Consider the following 27,113-nt stretch of genomic DNA (forward strand, 5'->3'; position numbering starts at 1 on the left):
TCACCCACGGAGCACGGGGCAGGGTACCCCCACATTACCAGCTTACACATGTCACCCACAGAGCACAGGGCAGGGTACCCCCACATTACCAGCTTACACATGTCACCCACAGAGCACGGGGCAGGGTACCCCCATATTACCAGCTTACACATGTCACCCACAGAGCACGGGGCAGGGTACCCCCATATTACCAGCTTACACATGTCACCCACAGAGCACGGGGCAGGGTACCCCCACATTACCAGCTTACACATGTCCTCCACAGAGCACTGGGCAGGGTACCCCCACATTACCAGCTTACACATGTCATCCACAGAGCAGGGTACCCCCATATTACCAGCTTACACATGTCACCCACAGAGCACGGGGCAGGGTACCCCCACATTACCAGCTTACACGTCACCCACAGAGCAGGGTACCCCCACATTACCAGCTTACACATGTCACCCACAGAGCACGGGGCAGAGTACCCCCACATTACCATCTTACACATGTCACCCACAGAGCACTGGGCAGGGTACCCCCACATTACCAGCTTACAGATGTCATCCACAGAGCAGGGTACCCCCACATTACCAGCTTACACATGTCATCCACAGAGCACGGGGCAGGGTACCCCCACATTACCAGCTTACACGTCACCCACAGGGCAGGGTACCCCCACATTACCAGCTTACACATGTCATCCACAGAGCAGGGTACCCCCATATTACCAGCTTACACATGTCACCCACAGAGCACGGGGCAGGGTACCCCCACATTACCAGCTTACACATGTCATCCACAGAGCAGGGTACCCCCATATTACCAGCTTACACATGTCATCCACAGAGCACGGGGCAGGGTACCCCCACATTACCAGCTTACACATGTCATCCACAGAGCACGGGGCAGGGTACCCCCACATTACCAGCTTACACATGTCCCCCACAGAGCACGGGGCAGGGTACCCCCACATTACCAGCTTACACGTCATCCACAGAGCACGGGGCAGGGTACCCCCATATTACCAGCTTACACATGTCACCCACAGAGCACGGGGCAGGGTACCCCCACATTACCAGCTTACACATGTCATTCACAGAGCACGGGGCAGGGTACCCCCACATTACCAGCTTACACATGTCATCCACAGAGCACGGAGCAGGGTACCCCCACATTACCAGCTTACACATGTCCCCCACAGACCACGGGGCAGGGTACCCCCACATTATCAGCTTACACATGTCATCCACAGAGCACGGGGCAGGGTACCCCCACATTACCAGCTTACACATGTCACCCACAGAGCACGGGGCAGGGTACCCCCACATTATCAGCTTACACATGTCATCCACAGAGCACGGGGCAGGGTACCCCCACATTACCAGCTTACACATGTCATCCACAGAGCAGGGTACCCCCACATTACCAGCTTACACATGTCATCCACAGAGCACGGGGCAGGCTACCCCCATATTACCAGCTTACACATGTCATCCACAGAGCACGGGGCAGGGTACCCCCACATTACCAGCTTACACATGTCATCCACAGAGCAGGGTACCCCCACATTACCAGCTTACACATGTCATCCACAGAGCACGGGGCAGGCTACCCCCATATTACCAGCTTACACATGTCACCCACAGAGCACGGGGCAGGGTACCCCCACATTACCAGCTTACACATGTCATCCACAGAGCACGAGGCAGGGTACCCCCACATTACCAGCTTACACATGTCACCCACAGAGCACAGGGCAGGGTACCCCCACATTACCAGCTTACACATGTCACCCACAGAGCACAGGGCAGGGTACCCCCATATTACCAGCTTACACATGTCACCCACAGAGTACGGGGCAGAGTACCCCCACATTACCAGCTTACACATGTCACCCACAGGGCAGGGTACCCCCACATTACCAGCTTACACATGTCACCCACAGAGCACGGGGCAGAGTACCCTCACATTACCATCTTACACATGTCACCCACAGAGCACAGGGCAGGGTACCCCCACATTACCAGCTTACACATGTCATCCACAGAGCACGGGGCAGGGTACCCCCACATTACCAGCTTACACATGTCCCCCACAGAGCACGGGGCAGGGTACCCCCACATTACCAGCTTACACATGTCCTCCACAGAGCACAGGGCTGAGTACCCCCACATTATCAGCTTACACATGTCACCCACAGAGTACGGGGCAGGGTACCCCCACATTACCAGCTTACACATGTCCCCCACAGAGCACGGGGCAGGGTACCCCCACATTACCAGCTTACACATGTCACCCACAGAGCACGGGGCAGGGTACCCCCACATTACCAGCTTACACATGTCCCCCACAGAGCACGGGGCAGGGTACCCCCACATTACCAGCTTACACATGTCCCCCACAGAGCACGGGGCAGGGTACCCCCACATTACCAGCTTACACATGTCCCCCACAGAGCACGGGGCAGGGTACCCCCACATTACCAGCTTACACATGTCATCCACAGAGCAGGGTACCCCCATATTACCAGCTTACACATGTCACCCACAGAGCACGGGGCAGGGTACCCCCATATTACCAGCTTACACATGTCACCCACAGAGCACGGGGCAGGGTACCCCCATATTACCAGCTTACACATGTCACCCACAGAGCACGGGGCAGGGTACCCCCACATTACCAGCTTACACGTCACCCACGGAGCACGGGGCAGGGTACCCCCACATTACCAGCTTACACATGTCACCCACAGAGCACGGGGCAGGGTACCCCCACATTACCAGCTTACACATGTCCCCCACAGAGCACGGGGCAGGGTACCCCCACATTACCAGCTTATACATGTCATCCACAGAGCACGGGGCAGGGTACCCCCACATTACCAGCTTACACATGTCACCCACAGAGCACGGGGCAGGGTACCCCCACATTACCAGCTTACACATGTCATCCACAGAGCACAGGGCAGGGTACCCCCACATTACCAGCTTACACATGTCACCCACAGAGCACGGGGCAGGGTACCCCCACATTACCAGCTTACACATGTCCCCCACAGAGCACGGGGCAGGGTACCCCCACATTACCAGCTTACACATGTCCCCCACAGAGCACGGGGCAGGGTACCCCCACATTACCAGCTTACACATGTCATCCACAGAGCACGGGGCAGGGTACCCCCACATTACCAGCTTACACATATCCCCCACAGAGCACGGGGCAGGGTACCCCCACATTACCAGCTTACACGTCACCCACAGAGCACGGGGCAGGGTACCCCCACATTACCAGCTTACACATGTCATCCACAGAGCACGGGGCAGGGTACCCCCACATTACCAGCTTACACATGTCCCCCACAGAGCACGGGGCAGGGTACCCCCACATTACCAGCTTACACATGTCCCCCACAGAGCACGGGGCAGGGTACCCCCACATTACCAGCTTACACATGTCACCCACAGAGCACGGGGCAGGGTACCCCCACATTACCAGCTTACACATGTCATCCACAGAGCACGGGGCAGGGTACCCCCACATTACCAGCTTACACATGTCACCCACAGAGTACGGGGCAGGGTACCCCCACATTACCATCTTACACATGTCATCCACAGAGCACGGGGCAGGGTACCACCATATTACCAGCTTACACATGTCATCCACAGAGCACGGGGCAGGGTACCCCCACATTACCAGCTTACACATGTCCTCCACAGAGCACAGGGCTGAGTACCCCCACATTATCAGCTTACACATGTCACCCACAGAGTACGGGGCAGGGTACCCCCACATTACCAGCTTACACATGTCCCCCACAGAGCACGGGGCAGGGTACCCCCACATTACCAGCTTACACATGTCACCCACAGAGCACGGGGCAGGGTACCCCCACATTACCAGCTTACACATGTCCCCCACAGAGCACGGGGCAGGGTACCCCCACATTACCAGCTTACACATGTCCCCCACAGAGCACGGGGCAGGGTACCCCCACATTACCAGCTTACACATGTCCCCCACAGAGCACGGGGCAGGGTACCCCCACATTACCAGCTTACACATGTCATCCACAGAGCAGGGTACCCCCATATTACCAGCTTACACATGTCACCCACAGAGCACGGGGCAGGGTACCCCCATATTACCAGCTTACACATGTCACCCACAGAGCACGGGGCAGGGTACCCCCATATTACCAGCTTACACATGTCACCCACAGAGCACGGGGCAGGGTACCCCCACATTACCAGCTTACACGTCACCCACGGAGCACGGGGCAGGGTACCCCCACATTACCAGCTTACACATGTCACCCACAGAGCACGGGGCAGGGTACCCCCACATTACCAGCTTACACATGTCCCCCACAGAGCACGGGGCAGGGTACCCCCACATTACCAGCTTACACATGTCATCCACAGAGCACGGGGCAGGGTACCCCCACATTACCAGCTTACACATGTCACCCACAGAGCACGGGGCAGGGTACCCCCACATTACCAGCTTACACATGTCATCCACAGAGCACAGGGCAGGGTACCCCCACATTACCAGCTTACACATGTCACCCACAGAGCACGGGGCAGGGTACCCCCACATTACCAGCTTACACATGTCCCCCACAGAGCACGGGGCAGGGTACCCCCACATTACCAGCTTACACATGTCCCCCACAGAGCACGGGGCAGGGTACCCCCACATTACCAGCTTACACATGTCATCCACAGAGCACGGGGCAGGGTACCCCCACATTACCAGCTTACACATATCCCCCACAGAGCACGGGGCAGGGTACCCCCACATTACCAGCTTACACGTCACCCACAGAGCACGGGGCAGGGTACCCCCACATTACCAGCTTACACATGTCATCCACAGAGCACGGGGCAGGGTACCCCCACATTACCAGCTTACACATGTCCCCCACAGAGCACGGGGCAGGGTACCCCCACATTACCAGCTTACACATGTCCCCCACAGAGCACGGGGCAGGGTACCCCCACATTACCAGCTTACACATGTCACCCACAGAGCACGGGGCAGGGTACCCCCACATTACCAGCTTACACATGTCATCCACAGAGCACGGGGCAGGGTACCCCCACATTACCAGCTTACACATGTCACCCACAGAGTACGGGGCAGGGTACCCCCACATTACCATCTTACACATGTCATCCACAGAGCACGGGGCAGGGTACCACCATATTACCAGCTTACACATGTCATCCACAGAGCACGGGGCAGGGTACCCCCACATTACCAGCTTACACATGTCCCCCACAGAGCACGGGGCAGGGTACCCCCACATTACCAGCTTACACATGTCCCCCACAGAGCACGGGGCAGGGTACCCCCACATTACCAGCTTACACATGTCCCCCACAGAGCACGGGGCAGGGTACCCCCACATTACCAGCTTACACATGTCCCCCACAGAGCACGGGGCAGGGTACCCCCACATTACCAGCTTACACATGTCACCCATAGAGCACGGGGCAGGGTACCCCCACATTACCAGCTTACACATGTCACCCACAGAGCACGGGGCAGGGTACCCCCACATTACCAGCTTACACATGTCACCCACAGAGCACGGGGCAGGGTACCCCCACATTACCAGCTTACACATGTCACCCACAGAGCACGGGGCAGAGTACCCCCACATTACCAGCTTACACATGTCCCCCACAGAGCACGGGGCAGGGTACCCCCACATTACCATCTTACACATGTCACCCACAGAGCACGGGGCAGGGTACCCCCATATTACCAGCTTACACATGTCCCCCACAGAGCACGGGGCAGGGTACCCCCACATTACCAGCTTACACATGTCCCCCACAGAGCACGGGGCAGGGTACCCCCATATTACCATCTTACACATGTCACCCACAGAGCACGGGGCAGGGTACCCCCATATTACCAGCTTACACATGTCCCCCACAGAGCACGGGGCAGGGTACCCCCATATTACCATCTTACACATGTCACCCACAGAGCACGGGGCAGGGTACCCCCATATTACCAGCTTACACATGTCCCCCACAGAGCACGGGGCAGGGTACCCCCACATTACCAGCTTACACATGTCCCCCACAGAGCACGGGGCAGGGTACCCCCACATTACCATCTTACACATGTCCCCCACAGAGCACGGGGCAGGGTACCCCCATATTACCAGCTTACACATGTCCCCCACAGAGCACGGGGCAGGGTACCCCCACATTACCATCTTACACATGTCCCCCACAGAGCACGGGGCAGGGTACCCCCATATTACCAGCTTACACATGTCCCCCACAGAGCACGGGGCAGGGTACCCCCACATTACCATCTTACACATGTCACCCACAGAGCATGTCTCCACAATTATCGCACCACGGAGGACATCTGCAGTTTGTAGCCTTTCCTCCCACACTCCCTGCTATGGACAGTGTGAGCCCGGGGGAGCGCTGATAGTGTCACTGCATCAGGCACAGATACAGCAGCCATTGCGCACCATCCCGGCTCTGTGCTGCACCCGCTCATTAGGCGCTACAGGCGCGGCTGGAGCGCTGCACCGTGACAAGTGGGCGTGTCTACATGATTTGAGGGCGGGGCTTGATGTTACGTCCGTCTCCCCCAGACACCGCGCTGTAGTTTCTATCGTCCTACACAGAGCTGTAATCCGCCGAGCTGAGGATCACAAGCCGCAGCCAATCTGCTCACCCTGACGTCATCACCACTAGTGGGCGGGAGCCTCCGTGACGTCAGCGAGGGTATATATGGCCGGCGCGGCCGCGCTTCTTCCCCTTTAGTAGCAGCAGTGCAGGTTGCGGAAGAATCTTCCCTGAGACCTGTTCACCATGGCAACCAGCAGATCCCTGCGCTCCATCTCCTGCGCTGTCAGATGCCAGGTGCGGGCTGTGCACCGCTCTGCGGCCCGGTGAGTACGGGCTCCTGTCAGCGGGGCTATATACAGCGGGGCTGCAGCAGTGCGGGCTATATACAGCGGGGCTATATACAGCGGGGCTATATGCAGCGGGGCTATATACAGCGGGGCTATATACAGCGGGGCTACAGCAGTGCGGGCTATATACAGCGGGGCTATATGCAGCGGGGCTATATACAGCGGGGCTATATACAGCGGGGCTATATACAGCGGGGCTATATACAGCGGGGCTATATACAGCGGGGCTACAGCAGTGCGGGCTATATACAGCGGGGCTATATACAGCGGGGCTATATACAGCGGGGCTATATACAGCGGGGCTATATACAGCGGGGCTATATACAGCGGGGCTATATACAGCGGGGCTACAGCAGTGCGGGCTATATACAGCGGGGCTATATGCAGCGGGGCTACATACAGCGGGGCTACATGCAGCGGGCTATATACAGCGGGGCTATATACAGCGGGGCTATAGCAGTGCGGGCTATATACAGCGGGGCTATATACAGCGGGGCTACAGCAGTGCGGGCTATATACAGCGGGGCTATATGCAGCGGGGCTACATACAGCGGGGCTACATGCAGCGGGCTATATACAGCGGGGCTATATACAGCGGGGCTATAGCAGTGCGGGCTATATACAGCGGGGCTATATACAGCGGGGCTATATACAGCGGGCTATATACAGCGGGGCTATATACAGCGGGCTATATACAGCGGTGCGGGCTATATACAGCGGTGCGGGCTATATACAGCGGTGCGGGCTATATACAGCGGTGCGGGCTATATACAGCGGTGCGGGCTATATACAGCTATATACAGCAGTGCGGGCTATATACAGCGGTGCGGGCTATATACAGCGGTGCGGGCTATATACAGCGGGGCGGGCTATATACAGCAGTGCGGGCTATATACAGCTATATACAGCAGTGCGGGCTATATACAGCAGTGCGGGCTATATACAGCTATATACAGCAGTGCGGGCTATATACAGCTATATACAGCAGTACGGGCTATATACAGCTATATACAGCAGTGCGGGCTATATACAGCAGTGCGGGCTATATACAGCTATATACAGCGGTGCGGGCTATATACAGCGGTGCGGGCTATATACAGCGGTGCGGGCTATATACAGCGGTGCGGGCTATATACAGCAGTGCGGGCTATATACAGCTATATACAGCAGTGCTGGCTATATACAGCTATATACAGCAGTGCTGGCTATATACAGCTATATACAGCAGTGCGGGCTATATACAGCAGTGCGGGCTATATACAGCAGTGCGGGCTATATACAGCTATATACAGCAGTGCTGGCTATATACAGCTATATACAGCAGTGCTGGCTATATACAGCTATATACAGCAGTGCGGGCTATATACAGCAGTGCGGGCTATATACAGCTATATACAGCAGTGCGGGCTATATACAGCTATATACAGCAGTGCGGGCTATATACAGCAGTGCGGGCTATATACAGCTATATACAGCAGTGCTGGCTATATACAGCTATATACAGCAGTGCGGGCTATATACAGCAGTGCGGGCTATATACAGCTATATACAGCAGTGCTGGCTATATACAGCTATATACAGCAGTGCGGGCTATATACAGCAGTGCTGGCTATATACAGCTATATACAGCAGTGCTGGCTATATACAGCTATATACAGCAGTGCGGGCTATATACAGCAGTGCGGGCTATATACAGCTATATACAGCAGTGCGGGCTATATACAGCGGGGCGGGCTATATACAGCGGGGCGGGCTATATACAGCAGTGCGGGCTATATACAGCTATATACAGCAGTGCGGGCTATATACAGCAGTGCGGGCTATATACAGCTATATACAGCAGTGCGGGCTATATACAGCTATATACAGCAGTGCGGGCTATATACAGCTATATACAGCAGTACGGGCTATATACAGCTATATACAGCAGTGCGGGCTATATACAGCAGTGCGGCTATATACAGCTATATACAGCGGTGCGGGCTATATACAGCGGTGCGGGCTATATACAGCGGTGCGGGCTATATACAGCGGTGCGGGCTATATACAGCAGTGCGGGCTATATACAGCTATATACAGCAGTGCGGGCTATATACAGCAGTGCGGGCTATATACAGCTATATACAGCAGTGCGGGCTATATACAGCTATATACAGCAGTACGGGCTATATACAGCTATATACAGCAGTGCGGGCTATATACAGCAGTGCGGCTATATACAGCTATATACAGCGGTGCGGGCTATATACAGCGGGGCTATAGCAGTGCGGGCTATATACAGCGGGGCTATATACAGCGGGGCTATATACAGCGGGCTATATACAGCGGGGCTATATACAGCGGGCTATATACAGCGGTGCGGGCTATATACAGCGGTGCGGGCTATATACAGCGGTGCGGGCTATATACAGCGGTGCGGGCTATATACAGCTATATACAGCAGTGCGGGCTATATACAGCGGTGCGGGCTATATACAGCGGTGCGGGCTATATACAGCGGGGCGGGCTATATACAGCAGTGCGGGCTATATACAGCTATATACAGCAGTGCGGGCTATATACAGCAGTGCGGGCTATATACAGCTATATACAGCAGTGCGGGCTATATACAGCTATATACAGCAGTACGGGCTATATACAGCTATATACAGCAGTGCGGGCTATATACAGCAGTGCGGGCTATATACAGCTATATACAGCGGTGCGGGCTATATACAGCGGTGCGGGCTATATACAGCGGTGCGGGCTATATACAGCGGTGCGGGCTATATACAGCAGTGCGGGCTATATACAGCTATATACAGCAGTGCTGGCTATATACAGCTATATACAGCAGTGCTGGCTATATACAGCTATATACAGCAGTGCGGGCTATATACAGCAGTGCGGGCTATATACAGCAGTGCGGGCTATATACAGCTATATACAGCAGTGCTGGCTATATACAGCTATATACAGCAGTGCTGGCTATATACAGCTATATACAGCAGTGCGGGCTATATACAGCAGTGCGGGCTATATACAGCTATATACAGCAGTGCGGGCTATATACAGCTATATACAGCAGTGCGGGCTATATACAGCAGTGCGGGCTATATACAGCTATATACAGCAGTGCTGGCTATATACAGCTATATACAGCAGTGCGGGCTATATACAGCAGTGCGGGCTATATACAGCTATATACAGCAGTGCTGGCTATATACAGCTATATACAGCAGTGCGGGCTATATACAGCAGTGCGGGCTATATACAGCTATATACAGCAGTGCTGGCTATATACAGCTATATACAGCAGTGCTGGCTATATACAGCTATATACAGCAGTGCGGGCTATATACAGCAGTGCGGGCTATATACAGCTATATACAGCAGTGCGGGCTATATACAGCGGGGCGGGCTATATACAGCGGGGCGGGCTATATACAGCAGTGCGGGCTATATACAGCAGTGCGGGCTATATACAGCTATATACAGCAGTGCGGGCTATATACAGCTATATACAGCAGTGCGGGCTATATACAGCTATATACAGCAGTACGGGCTATATACAGCTATATACAGCAGTGCGGGCTATATACAGCAGTGCGGCTATATACAGCTATATACAGCGGTGCGGGCTATATACAGCGGTGCGGGCTATATACAGCGGTGCGGGCTATATACAGCGGTGCGGGCTATATACAGCAGTGCGGGCTATATACAGCTATATACAGCAGTGCGGGCTATATACAGCAGTGCGGGCTATATACAGCTATATACAGCAGTGCGGGCTATATACAGCTATATACAGCAGTACGGGCTATATACAGCTATATACAGCAGTGCGGGCTATATACAGCAGTGCGGCTATATACAGCTATATACAGCGGTGCGGGCTATATACAGCGGTGCGGGCTATATACAGCGGTGCGGGCTATATACAGCGGTGCGGGCTATATACAGCTATATACAGCAGTGCTGGCTATATACAGCTATATACAGCAGTGCTGGCTATATACAGCTATATACAGCAGTGCGGGCTATATACAGCAGTGCGGGCTATATACAGCTATATACAGCAGTGCGGGCTATATACAGCGGTGCGGGCTATATACAGCGGTGCGGGCTATATACAGCAGTGCGGGCTATATACAGCTATATACAGCAGTGCTGGCTATATACAGCTATATACAGCAGTGCTGGCTATATACAGCTATATACAGCAGTGCGGGCTATATACAGCTATATACAGCAGTGCGGGCTATATACAGCAGTGCGGGCTATATACAGCTATATACAGCAGTGCGGGCTATATACAGCTATATACAGCAGTGCGGGCTATATACAGCTATATACAGCAGTGCGGGCTATATACAGCTATATACAGCAGTGCGGGCTATATACAGCTATATACAGCAGTGCGGGCTATATACAGCTATATACAGCAGTGCGGGCTATATACAGCTATATACAGCAGTGCGGGCTATATACAGCTATATACAGCAGTGCGGGCTATATACAGCTATATACAGCAGTGCGGGCTATATACAGCTATATACAGCAGTGCGGGCTATATACAGCTATATACAGCAGTGCGGGCTATATACAGCGGTGCGGGCTATATACAGCGGTGCGGGCTATATACAGCGGTGCGGGCTATATACAGCTATATACAGCAGTGCTGGCTATATACAGCTATATACAGCAGTGCTGGCTATATACAGCTATATACAGCAGTGCGGGCTATATACAGCAGTGCGGGCTATATACAGCTATATACAGCAGTGCGGGCTATATACAGCGGTGCGGGCTATATACAGCGGTGCGGGCTATATACAGCAGTGCGGGCTATATACAGCTATATACAGCAGTGCTGGCTATATACAGCTATATACAGCAGTGCTGGCTATATACAGCTATATACAGCAGTGCGGGCTATATACAGCTATATACAGCAGTGCGGGCTATATACAGCAGTGCGGGCTATATACAGCTATATACAGCAGTGCGGGCTATATACAGCTATATACAGCAGTGCGGGCTATATACAGCTATATACAGCAGTGCGGGCTATATACAGCTATATACAGCAGTGCGGGCTATATACAGCTATATACAGCAGTGCGGGCTATATACAGCTATATACAGCAGTGCGGGCTATATACAGCTATATACAGCAGTGCGGGCTATATACAGCTATATACAGCGGGGCTATCACTGCAGCACCATGGACCGTGCCTGTGTACGTGTCACTGGCGGCTCTGCCGTGTGCAGTGTATATACACTTATAATGACGTGTGTGTGCGGTGTATACATGTATAATCTGTCCGTGTCCACACGTGCGGTCCGGGCACAGCGGGGCTGCAGGAGGCTGATGAAATCTCCTGCTCTGTTGCGTTGTCCGCGGCTCCCGCCCTCCTCACACACGGCTGGGGGCGGGGACACTCAGTGATGTCACTGTGCTGCTGAGGCTGGAGGGATAGATCTGTATATATTGTATATATATAATGTATGGATTCTCCCCCATGGTCAGTGATGTCACTGTGCTGCTGAGGCTGGAGGGATAGATCTGTATATATTGTATATATATATAATGTATGGATTCTCCCCCATGGTCAGTGATGTCACTGTGCTGCTGAGGCTGGAGGGATAGATCTGTATATATTGTATATATATATAATGTATGGATTCTCCCCCATGGTCAGTGATGTCACTGTGCTGCTGAGGCTGGACGGATAGATCTGTATATATTGTATATATATAATGTATGGATTCTCCCCCATGGTCAGTGACCTCTGTGCTGCTGAGGCTGGAGGGATAGATCTGTATATATTGTATATATATAATGTATGGATTCTCCCCCATGGTCAGTGATGTCACTGTGCTGCTGAGGCTGGAGGGATAGATCTGTATATATTGTATATATATATAATGTATGGATTCTCCCCCATGGTCAGTGATGTCACTGTGCTGCTGAGGCTGGACGGATAGATCTGTATATATTGTATATATATAATGTATGGATTCTCCCCCATGGTCAGTGATGTCACTGTGCTGCTGAGGCTGGAGGGATAGATCTGTATATATTGTATATATATATAATGTATGGATTCTCCCCCATGGTCAGTGATGTCACTGTGCTGCTGAGGCTGGAGGGATAGATCTGTATATATTGTATATATATAATGTATGGATTCTCCCCCATGGTCAGTGACCTCTGTGCTGCTGAGGCTGGAGGGATAGATCTGTATATATTGTATATATATAATGTATGGATTCTCCCCCATGGTCAGTGATGTCACTGTGCTGCTGAGGCTGGAGGGATAGATCTGTATATATTGTATATATATATAATGTATGGATTCTCCCCCATGGTCAGTGATGTCACTGTGCTGCTGAGGCTGGAGGGATAGATCTGTATATATTGTATATATATATAATGTATGGATTCTCCCCCATGGTCAGTGATGTCACTGTGCTGCTGAGGCTGGACGGATAGATCTGTATATATTGTATATATATAATGTATGGATTCTCCCCCATGGTCAGTGACCTCTGTGCTGCTGAGGCTGGAGGGATAGATCTGTATATATTGTATATATATAATGTATGGATTCTCCCCCATGGTCAGTGATGTCACTGTGCTGCTGAGGCTGGAGGGATAGATCTGTATATATTGTATATATATATAATGTATGGATTCTCCCCCATGGTCAGTGATGTCACTGTGCTGCTGAGGCTGGACGGATAGATCTGTATATATTGTATATATATAATGTATGGATTCTCCCCCATGGTCAGTGATGTCACTGTGCTGCTGAGGCTGGAGGGATAGATCTGTATATATTGTATATATATATAATGTATGGATTCTCCCCCATGGTCAGTGATGTCACTGTGCTGCTGAGGCTGGAGGGATATAGCTGTATATATTGTATATATATATAATGTATGGATTCTCCCCCATGGTCAGTGACCTCTGTGCTGCTGAGGCTGGAGGGATAGATCTGTATATATTGTATATATATATAATGTATGGATTCTCCCCCATGGTCAGTGATGTCACTGTGCTGCTGAGGCTGGAGGGATAGATCTGTATATATTGTATATATATATAATGTATGGATTCTCCCCCATGGTCAGTGACCTCTGTGCTGCTGAGGCTGGAGGGATAGATCTGTATATATTGTATATATATAATGTATGGATTCTCCCCCATGGTCAGTGACCTCTGTGCTGCTGAGGCTGGAGGGATAGATCTGTATATATTGTATATATATATAATGTATGGATTCTCCCCCATGGTCAGTGATGTCACTGTGCTGCTGAGGCTGGAGGGATAGATCTGTATATATTGTATATATATATAATGTATGGATTCTCCCCCATGGTCAGTGACCTCTGTGCTGCTGAGGCTGGAGGGATAGATCTGTATATATTGTATATATATAATGTATGGATTCTCCCCCATGGTCAGTGATGTCACTGTGCTGCTGAGGCTGGAGGGATATAGCTGTATATATTGTATATATATATAATGTATGGATTCTCCCCCATGGTCAGTGATGTCACTGTGCTGCTGAGGCTGGAGGGATAGATCTGTATATATTGTATATATATAATGTATGGATTCTCCCCCATGGTCAGTGATGTCACTGTGCTGCTGAGGCTGGAGGGATATAGCTGTATATATTGTATATATATATAATGTATGGATTCTCCCCCATGGTCAGTGATGTCACTGTGCTGCTGAGGCTGGAGGGATAGATCTGTATATATTGTATATATATAATGTATGGATTCTCCCCCATGGTCAGTGATGTCACTGTGCTGCTGAGGCTGGAGGGATATAGCTGTATATATTGTATATATATATAATGTATGGATTCTCCCCCATGGTCAGTGATGTCACTGTGCTGCTGAGGCTGGAGGGATAGATCTGTATATATTGTATATATATAATGTATGGATTCTCCCCCATGGTCAGTGATGTCACTGTGCTGCTGAGGCTGGACGGATATATCTGTATATATTGTATATATATAATGTATGGATTCTCCCCCATGGTCAGTGATGTCACTGTGCTGCTGAGGCTGGAGGGATAGATCTATATATATTGTATATATATAATGTATGGATTCTCCCCCATGGTCAGTGACCTCTCTGCTGCCCACACACTTTCATGGCCGGGTTTGTCTTGGGATAATAATGGGACCTGCCCTGTGTCACTATCACATTTGCGCTGTTTTTTGTCTTATTTTCCTTTTTAGCTGCACCTTTTTCTTATTAATTTGTCCAATTATTTTGACTTTCTTATTTTTGCTGTTTGTGTCGTTTTTGCTTTTGGCTGATGTAATTAGGACTTTTTATAAAAGCTGCATGACGTTTGTCCGTCTTCTCCGGAGCTCCCACCTGTGTGGTGCCATATACATCTGAATATTGATTTTTATTTTTTTTTTTGCACCAATGTCTCACATTTATATCCAGTTCACACTTACAACTTTTTTTTTTTTTTTTTTTTTTGCTGCAAAACCAGAGCGTTTTTGGGTTTGCATATGATTTCTGAACCTCATGTGCCATATCGAAGAATTTGGTGCAAAAGAAACTGACGGGTGACACCGGGCACAATAATGTACATGGTCTGGTACAGGTAACACCTGCTGGTAAGAGGGAAAAAAATGGATCGCACACAGATGTCAAGTGAGGCAGTGTTCGGGATGAAATTGATGATTTTTTTTTTCTCTGACCTTGGCCTAAGGCTCTGTGCACACAACTTCTGTGCCATTTCTGCAGTTCTTGGCAGGAAAAATGCTGCTTTAAAAAACCCCTTTTGCCCTGCGTTTTTTAATGATTTGAGTCAAGTCTATGGTGAAAACCACTGACAAAAATGCACAGAGAATGGACACGCAGCAGATTGTGCTGTTTTTTTCCCACTGATTCTGAGAATATTTTTTCGTGACATATTGTACTTCATGTTAGTGGTAACATTTCTTAGATTTTAGAAATGACTTGTGTTTATGAAAAAAAAAAAAAAAATTTGGCAAAAATTTTGTACATTTTTCAATTTTCAAACTTTAAATTTTTGGACTCTTAAATCAGAGACTGATGTCACACAAAATAGTTAATAAATAACACTTCCCACATGTCTACTTTATATCAGCACAATTTTGGAAACATATATTTTTTTTTTTTGTTAGGACGTTATAAGGGCTTAAAGTTGACCGGCGATTTCTAATTTTTCCAGCAAAATTATTTTTTTTAAAATGGACCACATCACATTTGAAGTGAGTTTTGGGGGGGTCAATATAACAAAAAATGCCCCAAAGTGACACCATTCTAAAAACTGCACCCTTCACGGTGCGCAAAACCACATTCAAGAAGTTTATTAACCCTTCAGGTGCTTCACGAGAACTAAAGCAATGTGGAAGGAAAAAAATGAACATTTTACTTTTTTCACAAATTTTTTTACTTCGGAACCATTTTTATTTTTATTTTCACAAGGGTATCAGGAGAAAATAAACCACAAAATTTGTTTTGCAATTTTTCCCGAGTGCGCTGACTCGCCATATGTGGGGGAAAGCCACTGTTTGGGCTCATGGCAGGGCTCAGAAGCGAGGAAGCACCGTTTGACATTTTGAACACAAAATTGGAATCAATGGTGACGCCATGTTGCATTTGGAGACCCCCTGATGTTCCTAAACAGTGGAACCCCCCCCCAATTCTTACTCCAACCCTAACCCCAACACACCCCTAACCCTAATCCCAGTCCTACAGTGTGGGCTTGTTTTCATAAAATTACATAGTTTGCACAGTAGAAAAACCTGACTTTGTACCACCGAATTAATTTCTCCCATCTTTGTCCGCTTCCATGTCTCTTATCAGTTTAGTACATGTACAATATACAGTGTGCACCCTTCACCCCCCCTGTCAATGTCCAATATTCTGCTACATTAGGACTGACTTGCTGTACTGATATGTAATTTTGTTTTTTTCACCCTGCCATGGTAATATCTGCAGTACACGAGACACATGTATGTAATCTCATGGGATCAGGTTGCTGGGTGTAGCTAGAATAATCAGTCTCCTGCCTGTACTTCCGCCTCATATGCGGGCTTGTGTGCGGTCTGTGTGGCTGCTGCGCAGAAGAGCCGGGCGTGCTTCTGAATTGTGCTGTCCCAGCACCACGTTGTCCATCATTGGTTACATAGCCACATCGGAGGTTTCTGCAGTATGTGGGTCTTGTCAGTTTTCCTATTTGCACAAGGGGAAGATGATCTCGCTGCTGTTCGCTGCAGCCTATCAGCGAATGATGGAGTACAACCGGTTAATGATTACTCCAGAGACAACACATGAATGCAAGGATCCAACTACTAAACTGGTGCTCTGAACATAGGGAGCCATGTAGCTAGAAAGACCTCTACCATGAAAAGAAGATTGTGATGGAGGCCTGTAAATCCCACCTCATACACTAAACTGGATGGGGTCTCATGGAGGGGATCTGGGACCATGCCGATGTTACCTCAGACATGGGCATTCCCTGCTACGCTTCAATCCTTCTCACCAATGCACTGTAGATAGCTGTTTGGCCGAAGGATGGTTCCTCCACTTTGTCTCCCAAGGTCTAGAGTTCTCCATTCTGTGGTCTGGAGTTCTCCATCCTGTGTTCTCCAAGAGGGCCGCTCCCAGAGATGTCAGGAAGAAGAAAGGAATCGTCAGTCTGAAATTGGGCATGCTGGATCTTTGCCTTCTCTGACAATCCCCTGTCCATGGCACCCATACACATTAGACTGCTGAATCTATTGCGATCAGAGGGTTGGCTGATGTCTGTATGAGGGTCTTTACTGGGAGAGCTTCACCCAAGGTTTGACCTTGTGGTGTTTCAGTCCTTCCCCTTCTCAGAAATGATTGAATTTAATTAACACTCCCCATAAGGAACTGGAATTTACCCAGCTGTTCATCTCCGTCATACCCAGTGTGATCTATGCAATTAGGCCACGAGCAGACGTTGAGTGTTTGGTTTTTTACCTCAGTATTTGTAAGCCAAAACCAGGAGTGGGTGATAAATACAGAAGTGATGACGTGTTTCTATTATGCTTTTCCTCCGGTTGTTTCTCTCCTGGTTATGACTTACAAATACTGAGGTAAAAAACTGACCAAATACTGTTTGTGTGATCGTGGCTCGTACATGCCCACAATCAGGAATAATAGGTTTTTAAACGCAGCTCACTTGTGCTGCTTTGAAAGCGCTGCATTCTAGGTTACAAGCACAGTGGATAAGGCTACTTTCACACTAGCGTCGGTACGGGGCCGTCGCCATGCGTCGGCACGACATACCGACACAAACTGCGAAAAAAATGAACGGGGGCAGCGGATGCAGTTTTACAATGCATCCGCTGCCACATTGTAAGGTTCAGGAAGGAGGGGGCGGAGTTCCGGCCGTGCATGCGTGGTTGGAAATGGCAGACACGACACACAAAAAAAGTTACATGCAACGTTTTTTGTGCCGATTGGTCCGCCAAAACACGACGCATCTGTGGCACAACAGATGCGACGTGTGGTCATGTGTCGCTAATGCAAGTCTATGGAGAAAAAACGCATCCTGCGACGTACGTCACACAACGCTAGTGTGAAAGTAGCCTAAGATATATAGAAATCCCTTGCCCACTGTGCTTCTATTTAACAATGCTTAAACTCACTGCTGATGAATACTCCCATCAGCCGCCACCTGCTCTCGCTGTTATTAGCGGCAGCAGGTGTAGGCTGATGGGAACAGTAATCCCATCAGCCATCTCCAGTGACCAGAGGTACACTTTTTACCTCCGATCACAGCTGCAAGCTCACAGTGATTTGACAGTGGGAACTGTGGCTGTCTGACCAGTGGTAATGATTTTACCGCCGATCAGAAGCAGTGTTTGCTGTGCTTTCATGGACATGATAGCGTGGTAAACACTGGATGTTCATGCCTCCCATTTAAGTGAATGGGATCAGAGTTCGGATACTGTTCTGGTACCCGAACCAAACTTTTTTTTTTTTTTTTTTTAACTGTTCGTCCGAACCCGCCTAACTCAAACATCCAGAAGTCCGCCCATCTCTAGTCACTACTGAGCATGTACATGTAGTGTAGCACAGATTTATCTCCCCTAACAGCCGGGATTCTTGGATCAGAAGCAGAACACTTATAGGACATTTCATAACTTTCCCAAATTATTCTGAAAACATTTACAGCACTTCCTGCACTGAACTACTGAACCCAATTTATTTTATATTGTCTGAGTCTGTCAATTTTATTCTAACTCAGATTCTACCAAAATAGACTCCACGGCCCCGTTTCTCAGCATCAGGATATCGTGTCCATGTTTAGGAAATTATAGCAATACACTTCCTATACACTCTGGCTTCAATGGATCCACTAAAATCATGCCTTCCTGACACTCGTCATTTGTGAATATATCTTGTATACCTTTTGCTGCTGGATTTCCTGGATACTGTGTAGGATTATTCCACGTGAGCAGATATTCGTGACCACCCTTCTTGCTTCTCTCCTTGGGCTACTACTCTGCTTCTGTTGCTGCCTCGCTCGCAGTTAGTATTTGTTGTGTGGAGTCTGCATCCGCTTGTGTAAGGTTTATGGAGACTGCTGGCCGTGGAGATTACTATAAAACACTGCTTGCTTGTTTGCTGCCTTTGTGTCTTCGTTCTCTAGTTTGTGTTCTTATACTTCGATACGGGAATAGTTTAGTGCTTCTCGCGTACATCTGGGCCTGTAACAGACGTGACCCTATCGATTCCCTCTAAATTTAGTTTGGCAGCAGAGAGCGCTGCCTAGAAAGGGCTGGTGAAAAACTTGTAGAGGTGACACTTGATAACTGACCCTTTAGTGTGTCTGAATAGGTTCTAAATAGTGACGAGTGGGTATACTCGTGTCCTAATCGAATATTTTCGGCGTGCAATTGATTTGTATATAGCTGACCAGTGGTCATTTAGCAGCCATGGTGGGAAAGTGTAAATGCACCTTGAGTTCGGTTTCATTGATCTGGGGTGCCATGTGTCACTTGGCTTTCATGGATTTCTGAAACCCTATTGCGACCTAGCAGCAAAGAAATTCTGCTTTGCAGTGAGTTATTATATATTTTAGGAGTCTTGAGTCTGTCCACTGTATTCCAACTCGGACTCCACCCAAATGGGCACACTGACTCTGACTCCGTAGCCGTGTTTCGCAGCATCAGAACTCGAAGTTGGGCCAAGCTTTTGCAACTTTTCAAAGCAATTTACGCAATAATTCTGGCAAAATTGGTTGGTGCATTAAGGCCACAGTTTTTGCTACACCCCATTACTATTGTCTTTATATTGTATCTGTCATGACCATTATAGATGGCTGCATGAAAATAGTATAATCCATAGTTAAAGGGTTGTAGCTGGCAATCTACATAGCAGAGATCCGTATATGTAGTTTAGCTGCTGCAAGTGGGGAAACAAACCAGCAGTTCAAGGCTGAAGCTGACTTGATCCTGCAAATGTTTGTACCCACCGGTTGTCTGTTTGTTCAAAACCAATGATGAATGTGATAAGGAGCGAATACACGTATTTGAACTAAAAAGTTGAGGCGAAAGCTCCTTTAATGAATGTGGCGGAGCTTTCCCGATGCATACAGTGCAGTGTGAAGGCCTTACGGGTGCTGGATAACCTGTAATACTTGGAGGTAGATGGAGGTAGTCAGCCAGACTTTGTATTCTAGGATTATAAGCTGCTCCTGGTTTTATCAGTTTGACTTTATTTTCTACTTTTTCTTTTTCAGAAATGACGCTGTTGTCATCTCGGGAAGGAAGCTCGCTAGACAGATCCGCCAGGAGGCTCGGCAAGAGGTGGAACAGTGGGTGGCTACTGGCAACAAAAGGCCACATCTCAGCGTGGTCCTGGTGGGGGATAACCCTGCCAGTCATTCCTACGTGCTCAACAAGACCAGAGCTGCCGCTGATGTCGGTATGTATCACCACCACTGCTTTCCTGCTGAACTGACTGATTTTCTATTGTTTAACAGAATTGTATTATACTGCTTCTGAAAGTATTGGTATTTGGTCAGAGGAACTTTGCTGATCATTAAAAGGGAGTTCCTTTAGGTTTTTCCCAATCATCCTCTTGTTTCTGTGTCTGGTATTGCTGTCCTGCTCTCATCACTAAAATGAGTTTGGTCTGCAATGCCAGATGCATTTCACAGTGCCATGTAGAACTGTATAATTAAGACATATGCTGAAATATTAATGGTGTATGCCCCATTGAGTTCTGTAAGTTGTTCTTCAGCTCTTCTGAAACTTTTGGAAATTATGAAAGATTAGCTTAAATGAATCATGTTAGATATACCTGAAAGTGTCTGGATTTTTTTGTATGTGTATGAGAACTTTCAGTACTTTATTTGTAGTAATCCTGTGTGCCAGCACTGAGAAAACTGGCCGCGAACCATAGGTGGCCGCGAACCATAGGTGGCCGGGAACCATAGATGGCCGCTCCTTCCAAGATCACAGACCTGAATCACCAGAGCTGCATGCGTCGTTCATAAACATAAGGGAGTCAGCTGCTGCCAGACCTCTAACTGGATTTTCAGTCCCTTTGGCATACGAGATCACATGCCTAACCCTTCTTTTCCTCGACCTCTGCCATCAGGGGAGAGCCTTGACATCTCTTTGGCTGACATTAGTTGTCTGGCCATCAGTAGTTGCACACTACTCAGCTGGTCACCTCTGCACTTTTTTTCCCCATTTATCGGTGAGGGTCTTGGCTCCTGCACCTCTGTCGATCAATGCTTTTGCTAGGACGATATGAAATGTTAAGCTTTGCCATGCAAGTTTGCTCTTAAGGATAAATATATTGTTAAAACCCTTAAAGATGTAACCAGCCTTATGCAAGGTCAGATGAAAATGTCACCATATTAAAATGACCAGAATTGCTGTGTAGATAGATGTGTTTTCGGTTGTAAGAGAAGTAGCAGTTCCTCTTCTGATGAAAAATGTTGCTTTTCTCTTCTCAGGAATCAGCAGTGAAACCATTCTCAAGTCCTCATCCATCTCCCAGGACGAACTTCTCGATTTAATCAACAAGCTAAATAGTGACCGCAATGTTGACGGCCTCCTGGTGCAGCTCCCTCTACCAGGTAAATGCTTAGACAATGGGCAGAGTTGTGCTCCTCTCGCCATCACACCAGTGTAAACCGAGCTTTAAATCCAATCTATTCGCAATGGACGATTTGTATTCCTGTTATGTAATATGACAGAGAATTTGGCGCAGCACTATGTAACACTATTACTGCCAAAATAAACATGTTATATCTAAACAGTCACTGGCCTGTAACTGTGCACTAGGTGGTGCGGTGTAAGTGAGTTTACAGATTACTTTATAATTTAGAGGCCACATCCTCCTAGCCTCTATGTACCCATGGGGATGTTGTCTGCGTCTATAAGTCGTATATACATATGTCAGTGTTTATCTCCTAACTATTAATAGTGTCTTAGTATTTGTACTTCCATGTACATATATTGCTTTATCTGCAATTTTGGCCTAAAATCTGATCAAAACCTGTTAATACAGAACATATTGATGAGCGAGAAGTCTGCAATGCGGTCATCCCGGACAAAGATGTTGATGGCTTCCACGTGGTGAACGTTGGCAGAATGTGCCTTGACCAAGACTCCATGTTACCAGCTACTCCTTGGGGTGTATGGGAGATCATCAAGAGAACAGGTACATTCCCTCGTCCACTCGGCTTGTAAATCTGTCAGCTGTGATGTCAGAATCTCAAATTGACCAGCATGTCTTGTTCTTTTTTTGCACAGGAATTCCCACTCTTGGCAAAAATGTAGTGGTAGCTGGAAGATCTAAGAATGTAGGAATGCCCATTGCTATGCTGCTACACACGGACGGACGGCACGAGCGTCCTGGAGGTCAGTGCTTTCTTCTGTATTCGTTTCCCAGGTGGCAGCAAATGAGAACGGATGACATGATTTAATAACTTTTAAACCCTATGACTTGCTTTATAGAGATGCCTCTGTATAAATTCTCATTCAGCATTGTGGATGAAATTCTAATGTCCCATGCTCTGTGCCACTTTGGGTTGGATAGTAATGGTGGAGGTTCTGCAGTACACTGAATAGTCAGTATAGTCTTTGATCCCTCTCCTCCAACTTGATTGACAACTCCCAAGACTTGAGTGAGTTTGTACAAGAAGTCAGCAGCACACTTTTTAAGACTTGGAGGAGATAGAGGTTGTCGGTGAAGCTGGGGGTGAAGGGTTGAAGGCCACACTGTCATGGTTTGGCGGTTATTGACCTAAAACGTACGGTAGGTTAGAAGTATATGTTCTAGATAATGCAGAAACGAAGGTGGAATAACAGATTAATGGTGGTTTAGGTAGCTTGTATCTACTGACTAGTTCCATAAAATTGATCTTGCAGGTGATGCCACGGTTACCATCTCCCACCGGTACACCCCCAAGGAACAACTGAAGATGCACACTAGAATAGCGGATATTGTAGTAGCGGCTGCAGGTGAGCTGTCTGGACTGAGCTGCACTGTATCATACAGGGATGGATAATGACTACAGTAAATGACAATCTTCTGCAATCCTTTTTCTCCATCTAGGAATTCCCAATCTCATTACAGCTGACATGATCAAAGAAGGAGCTGCTGTTATCGATGTTGGAATCAACCGGGTGCAGGATCCCATCACCGGAAAGGCGAAACTTGTGGGAGATGTGGATTTTGAAGGTATTCATCTAGGAATACATTTTGGGGTATATTGTGTGTAACCTCGCCCCACCATCTTCCTTCCCCAGAATCTGATCTTCTCCCATTTATATAAATTGGCTGCCCTGTGTATTTTGAGGGATTATTCACGCTTGCCACAATTTTGGAGAATTGTAGTAAAAACTGCAATGTGTGCACCAATGTCAGTCTTTGCATAACTATGAAAGTGGTTTTCTGTGACTTTGATATTGATGGCTTATCTTCAGTATAGACCATCAATACCGGACCATGACACCTGCCACGTCCATCTATCAGGGGATTGTGACATTACAAGAGCCGTTCCTTCTCACAGCTCCATACATTATATATTTTCCATGCATTGCAGCTTGGTCCTATTTGTTTGAATGGGACTAAGCAGCAGAGAGCTGGTATAGCTGATCCAAAATATACAGGGTTGTGCCTGGTAATGGGGACTTGGCTGTGGTCCAATCTGTGTGCTCTGAATCAGATCCCTATGGATCTAGTCTAAGGAGGACCCATAAAGATCCATTCTGAGATCTTTTTATGCAGTGTTGTGATGTAAGAACATAGCTGTACGTTTTGTATAGAAGTCAGGAAGTGAATTTAGGTGGAACGTTGCGATCTCGGCCCAACATTGAGCAAGTGTATTAACATTCAACTTCATAAAGGAGATGGGTTCACTGTGTAAATTATTTTTTTTCTAGAGGTAAGAAAGAAGGCGAGTTACATCACACCTGTCCCTGGAGGAGTCGGCCCCATGACTGTTGCCATGCTGATGAAGAACACTATCATTGCTGCAAAAAAACTGCTGAAACCGACAGAACAGCTCCCGGCTGTCCGAGCTGTCGCCGTGTAACACACGCTTTGTCCAAGAACTGTTTTTACATTCCACACTCATGAACAGGCCGAAGAAAAAATGCAATATTTGTATTTATTATAGAGCAGGAAGCGTTATTTATTAAGAGCGTTCTTGCTCATACAGGGCAAGGAGACCGAACGGTCCTCGGGGGCTTGTTCCTCTGCATTGAATGCATACTTCTCACATGTGCTGTTACAGGGGCTGTTACCAGTTACTGTGATGGGTGCATGATAAAGCCAAAGCTACAGACCCTGTACTGCATCTTGGATATTAGAAGCCAGGGTCTGAAATGGAGATCTCTCTAGTGCTGGAAGGACACGGCCCTCCACTACTGACCAGGCTCATGGTCAGTGGTGCGTTATAATTCTTCATTAAGGGGATTTTGAGTTTTAAATAATTCTTAAACTGTATATCCAGGACTTTACAGCAAAACAAAAAAATATTCCTAAGCACTAATTGGCAGGTAATAGCAACTTACCTGCCTGTTGTGCTCTGTGTCGTTCTGTCATGGCACAGAGCTGTCACGGACCGCTCCTGCCAGGGATTCAGCTGCCTCTGCTGACGTTGCGTGACTTGTGACATCATTCTGATTGACAGGCAGCTTCCCCAGTTAAAGAACGGAGATCCGGCTGTCAATGAGAATGACGTCAGAAGTTCCTCCTTGTCGACAGAATGGAGTGGAAAAGAATCTTCTGCTCTGTAGACGTGATGTTAGTAGAGGCTTCTGAATCGCCAGCAGGAGCGGTCTGTGACAGTTCTGTGCTGGGGAAGAATGGCACTGGGCACAATAGATGGGTAAGTTGCAATTACCTGCCTGTTAGTGCTTGGGTACATTTTTATTTTTTTGTAAGTTTATAAAGTCTCTGATATACCCTTTCCATTCTGTTAATATTAAGAGGGTTGGGTACAAGAATGGCTGATAGGGATATGGGCCACTTGGTAAAAGTTTTCAGACATTGGTAATAGTTTTCAGACATTCTGTAAAGAGGCACCAACTTACTATGCCAGTACTTTTTCTGTATGGCCCATCCTCTTTGGATCTCGTTCTCAGCCCCCATCTGAAGCACACTGCACCAGATTGTTGGTCATACACAGTAATCTGATGCAGTGCATTCCGATTGGAGGCGCTAAGGGATGGGGTCAGGGTCACCTCACGTGCATTTTCACAAGCCACCATTTGCAGGTGGGTTGATAAAGTTGACATGTCATTTCTTTATTAGTATATTGCTTATCCCCATTACAACATCTCCTATTAGAGGCCAACCCCATTTTGACAGTTTATATTTTTTTTAATTTTTTTTATTCTTAAGCAATGGATGGTTGTCCCTTTTGGCTACATGGGCTAGGAGCTCAAACGTAGTTATTTGGCCTCCTCTTCAGAGTAAATTGTTTTTAAATGACAGCCGGTGATCAGAATATTTTGGATCAGGAGGGTGACTTGGCACCCAGATACCCAGCTGTACACCACCATGGGCTGACAGGGTTTATTTTAAAACCTCTTCCGCTCATGCTGCTTTTTGCAGGTTTTTATGGATTGAGTGTTGTGAATGAATGAAGTGTTCAGCCATGAGCAGGTGAGACGCTAGTGCTGTGGAGGTTGGATTTGGGAATCTATTCCAGCTTTTTGTTGGGGCTTATAATTCTTGTTATGCAGATGTGCCTGCTATCTAATTTTACCACCATGTGAGTGAAATGTAGGTGCTATTGTGACATGAATTAAAATGCTTGATTCCTACCCTTTGTGTCCTTAGTGTAATGACTATCCGTCACTGAGTGTTCGGACCTGTGTAATTTTCCTGAATGTGGGGAAACGCGACCATCAATTTTAGCAGTGGGATAATTCTACTGCAAGCAGATGCAAAATACTTCTGTCATTTCTAACTTCGGGGAAACATGAATGATGGGACTTGATGTGTTTTCCATTATTGTATGAATTTGATATATATTTTTTGAACAGAACGTCGTACATGTTATATCCTTAAAGGGGATGTTTATTCGTAGCACCTTTTATGGGGGACTGTTCACTGGCATTGAAGAACAGCCACCATGTGCATTCATCCCGGTAGGGTGTCTGGCTGACAGATGGGCACCCGATCACCTCTATTTTCTGCCTCTATTGATCTATTTGTGCTCTGCATTCAATATATGCATCCAGACAAGTCCAAACCATCAGTTTTGTTTTTCTTCCCTATGAAACTGCAGAATTAAAGTGGAGATCCCAAAATGAAAATTTTTGCCGCCTATCTGCAGGAAAAGTGGCAATTCTGATTTGTGGAGGGCTTCAGCCCTGGAAGGCCCAACAATCTTGAGAACAGATCTCCTGTGTGAATGGAGCCCAGGTTGCTTGTGCTCCTCCTTTTCATTCTCCATGGTACTTATCGTGATATCTGCATGTGGTATTTGGACAATGTACAATAAAAAACTTGTCTCATCTTGTGGATGGGTGGGAACACTTTTTTGATTTTGAAACGGTCAACAATCTTTGTTAAAGCAGGCAGATGGTGCATGATGAAGTAATACCTTTGGACATGCTTCTTATGGCCAGGTCACATATCGGAGGCACTGCCTTATACACCG

At 48.0% G+C, this 27,113-nt stretch overlaps 1 protein-coding gene across 1 annotated transcript; it reads left to right on the plus strand.

Annotated features, from left to right (window-relative positions):
- The first annotated feature begins 6,588 nt into the window (after positions 1 to 6,588).
- On the plus strand, positions 6,589 to 26,271 carry MTHFD2 (methylenetetrahydrofolate dehydrogenase (NADP+ dependent) 2, methenyltetrahydrofolate cyclohydrolase). The gene is made up of 8 exons (XM_069766519.1): positions 6,589 to 6,916; positions 20,718 to 20,902; positions 21,945 to 22,067; positions 22,502 to 22,654; positions 22,747 to 22,854; positions 23,365 to 23,457; positions 23,552 to 23,677; positions 24,382 to 26,271. The coding sequence occupies exons 1-8, from the start codon at positions 6,837 to 6,839 to the stop codon at positions 24,531 to 24,533; spliced, it is 1,020 nt and encodes a 339-aa protein (XP_069622620.1). The 5' UTR covers positions 6,589 to 6,836; the 3' UTR covers positions 24,534 to 26,271.
- The last annotated feature ends 842 nt before the right edge of the window (positions 26,272 to 27,113 follow it).

This window comes from Ranitomeya imitator, chromosome 4 (genome assembly GCF_032444005.1).
Source record: "Ranitomeya imitator isolate aRanImi1 chromosome 4, aRanImi1.pri, whole genome shotgun sequence".
In the NCBI taxonomy this organism is placed as follows: domain Eukaryota; kingdom Metazoa; phylum Chordata; class Amphibia; order Anura; family Dendrobatidae; genus Ranitomeya; species Ranitomeya imitator.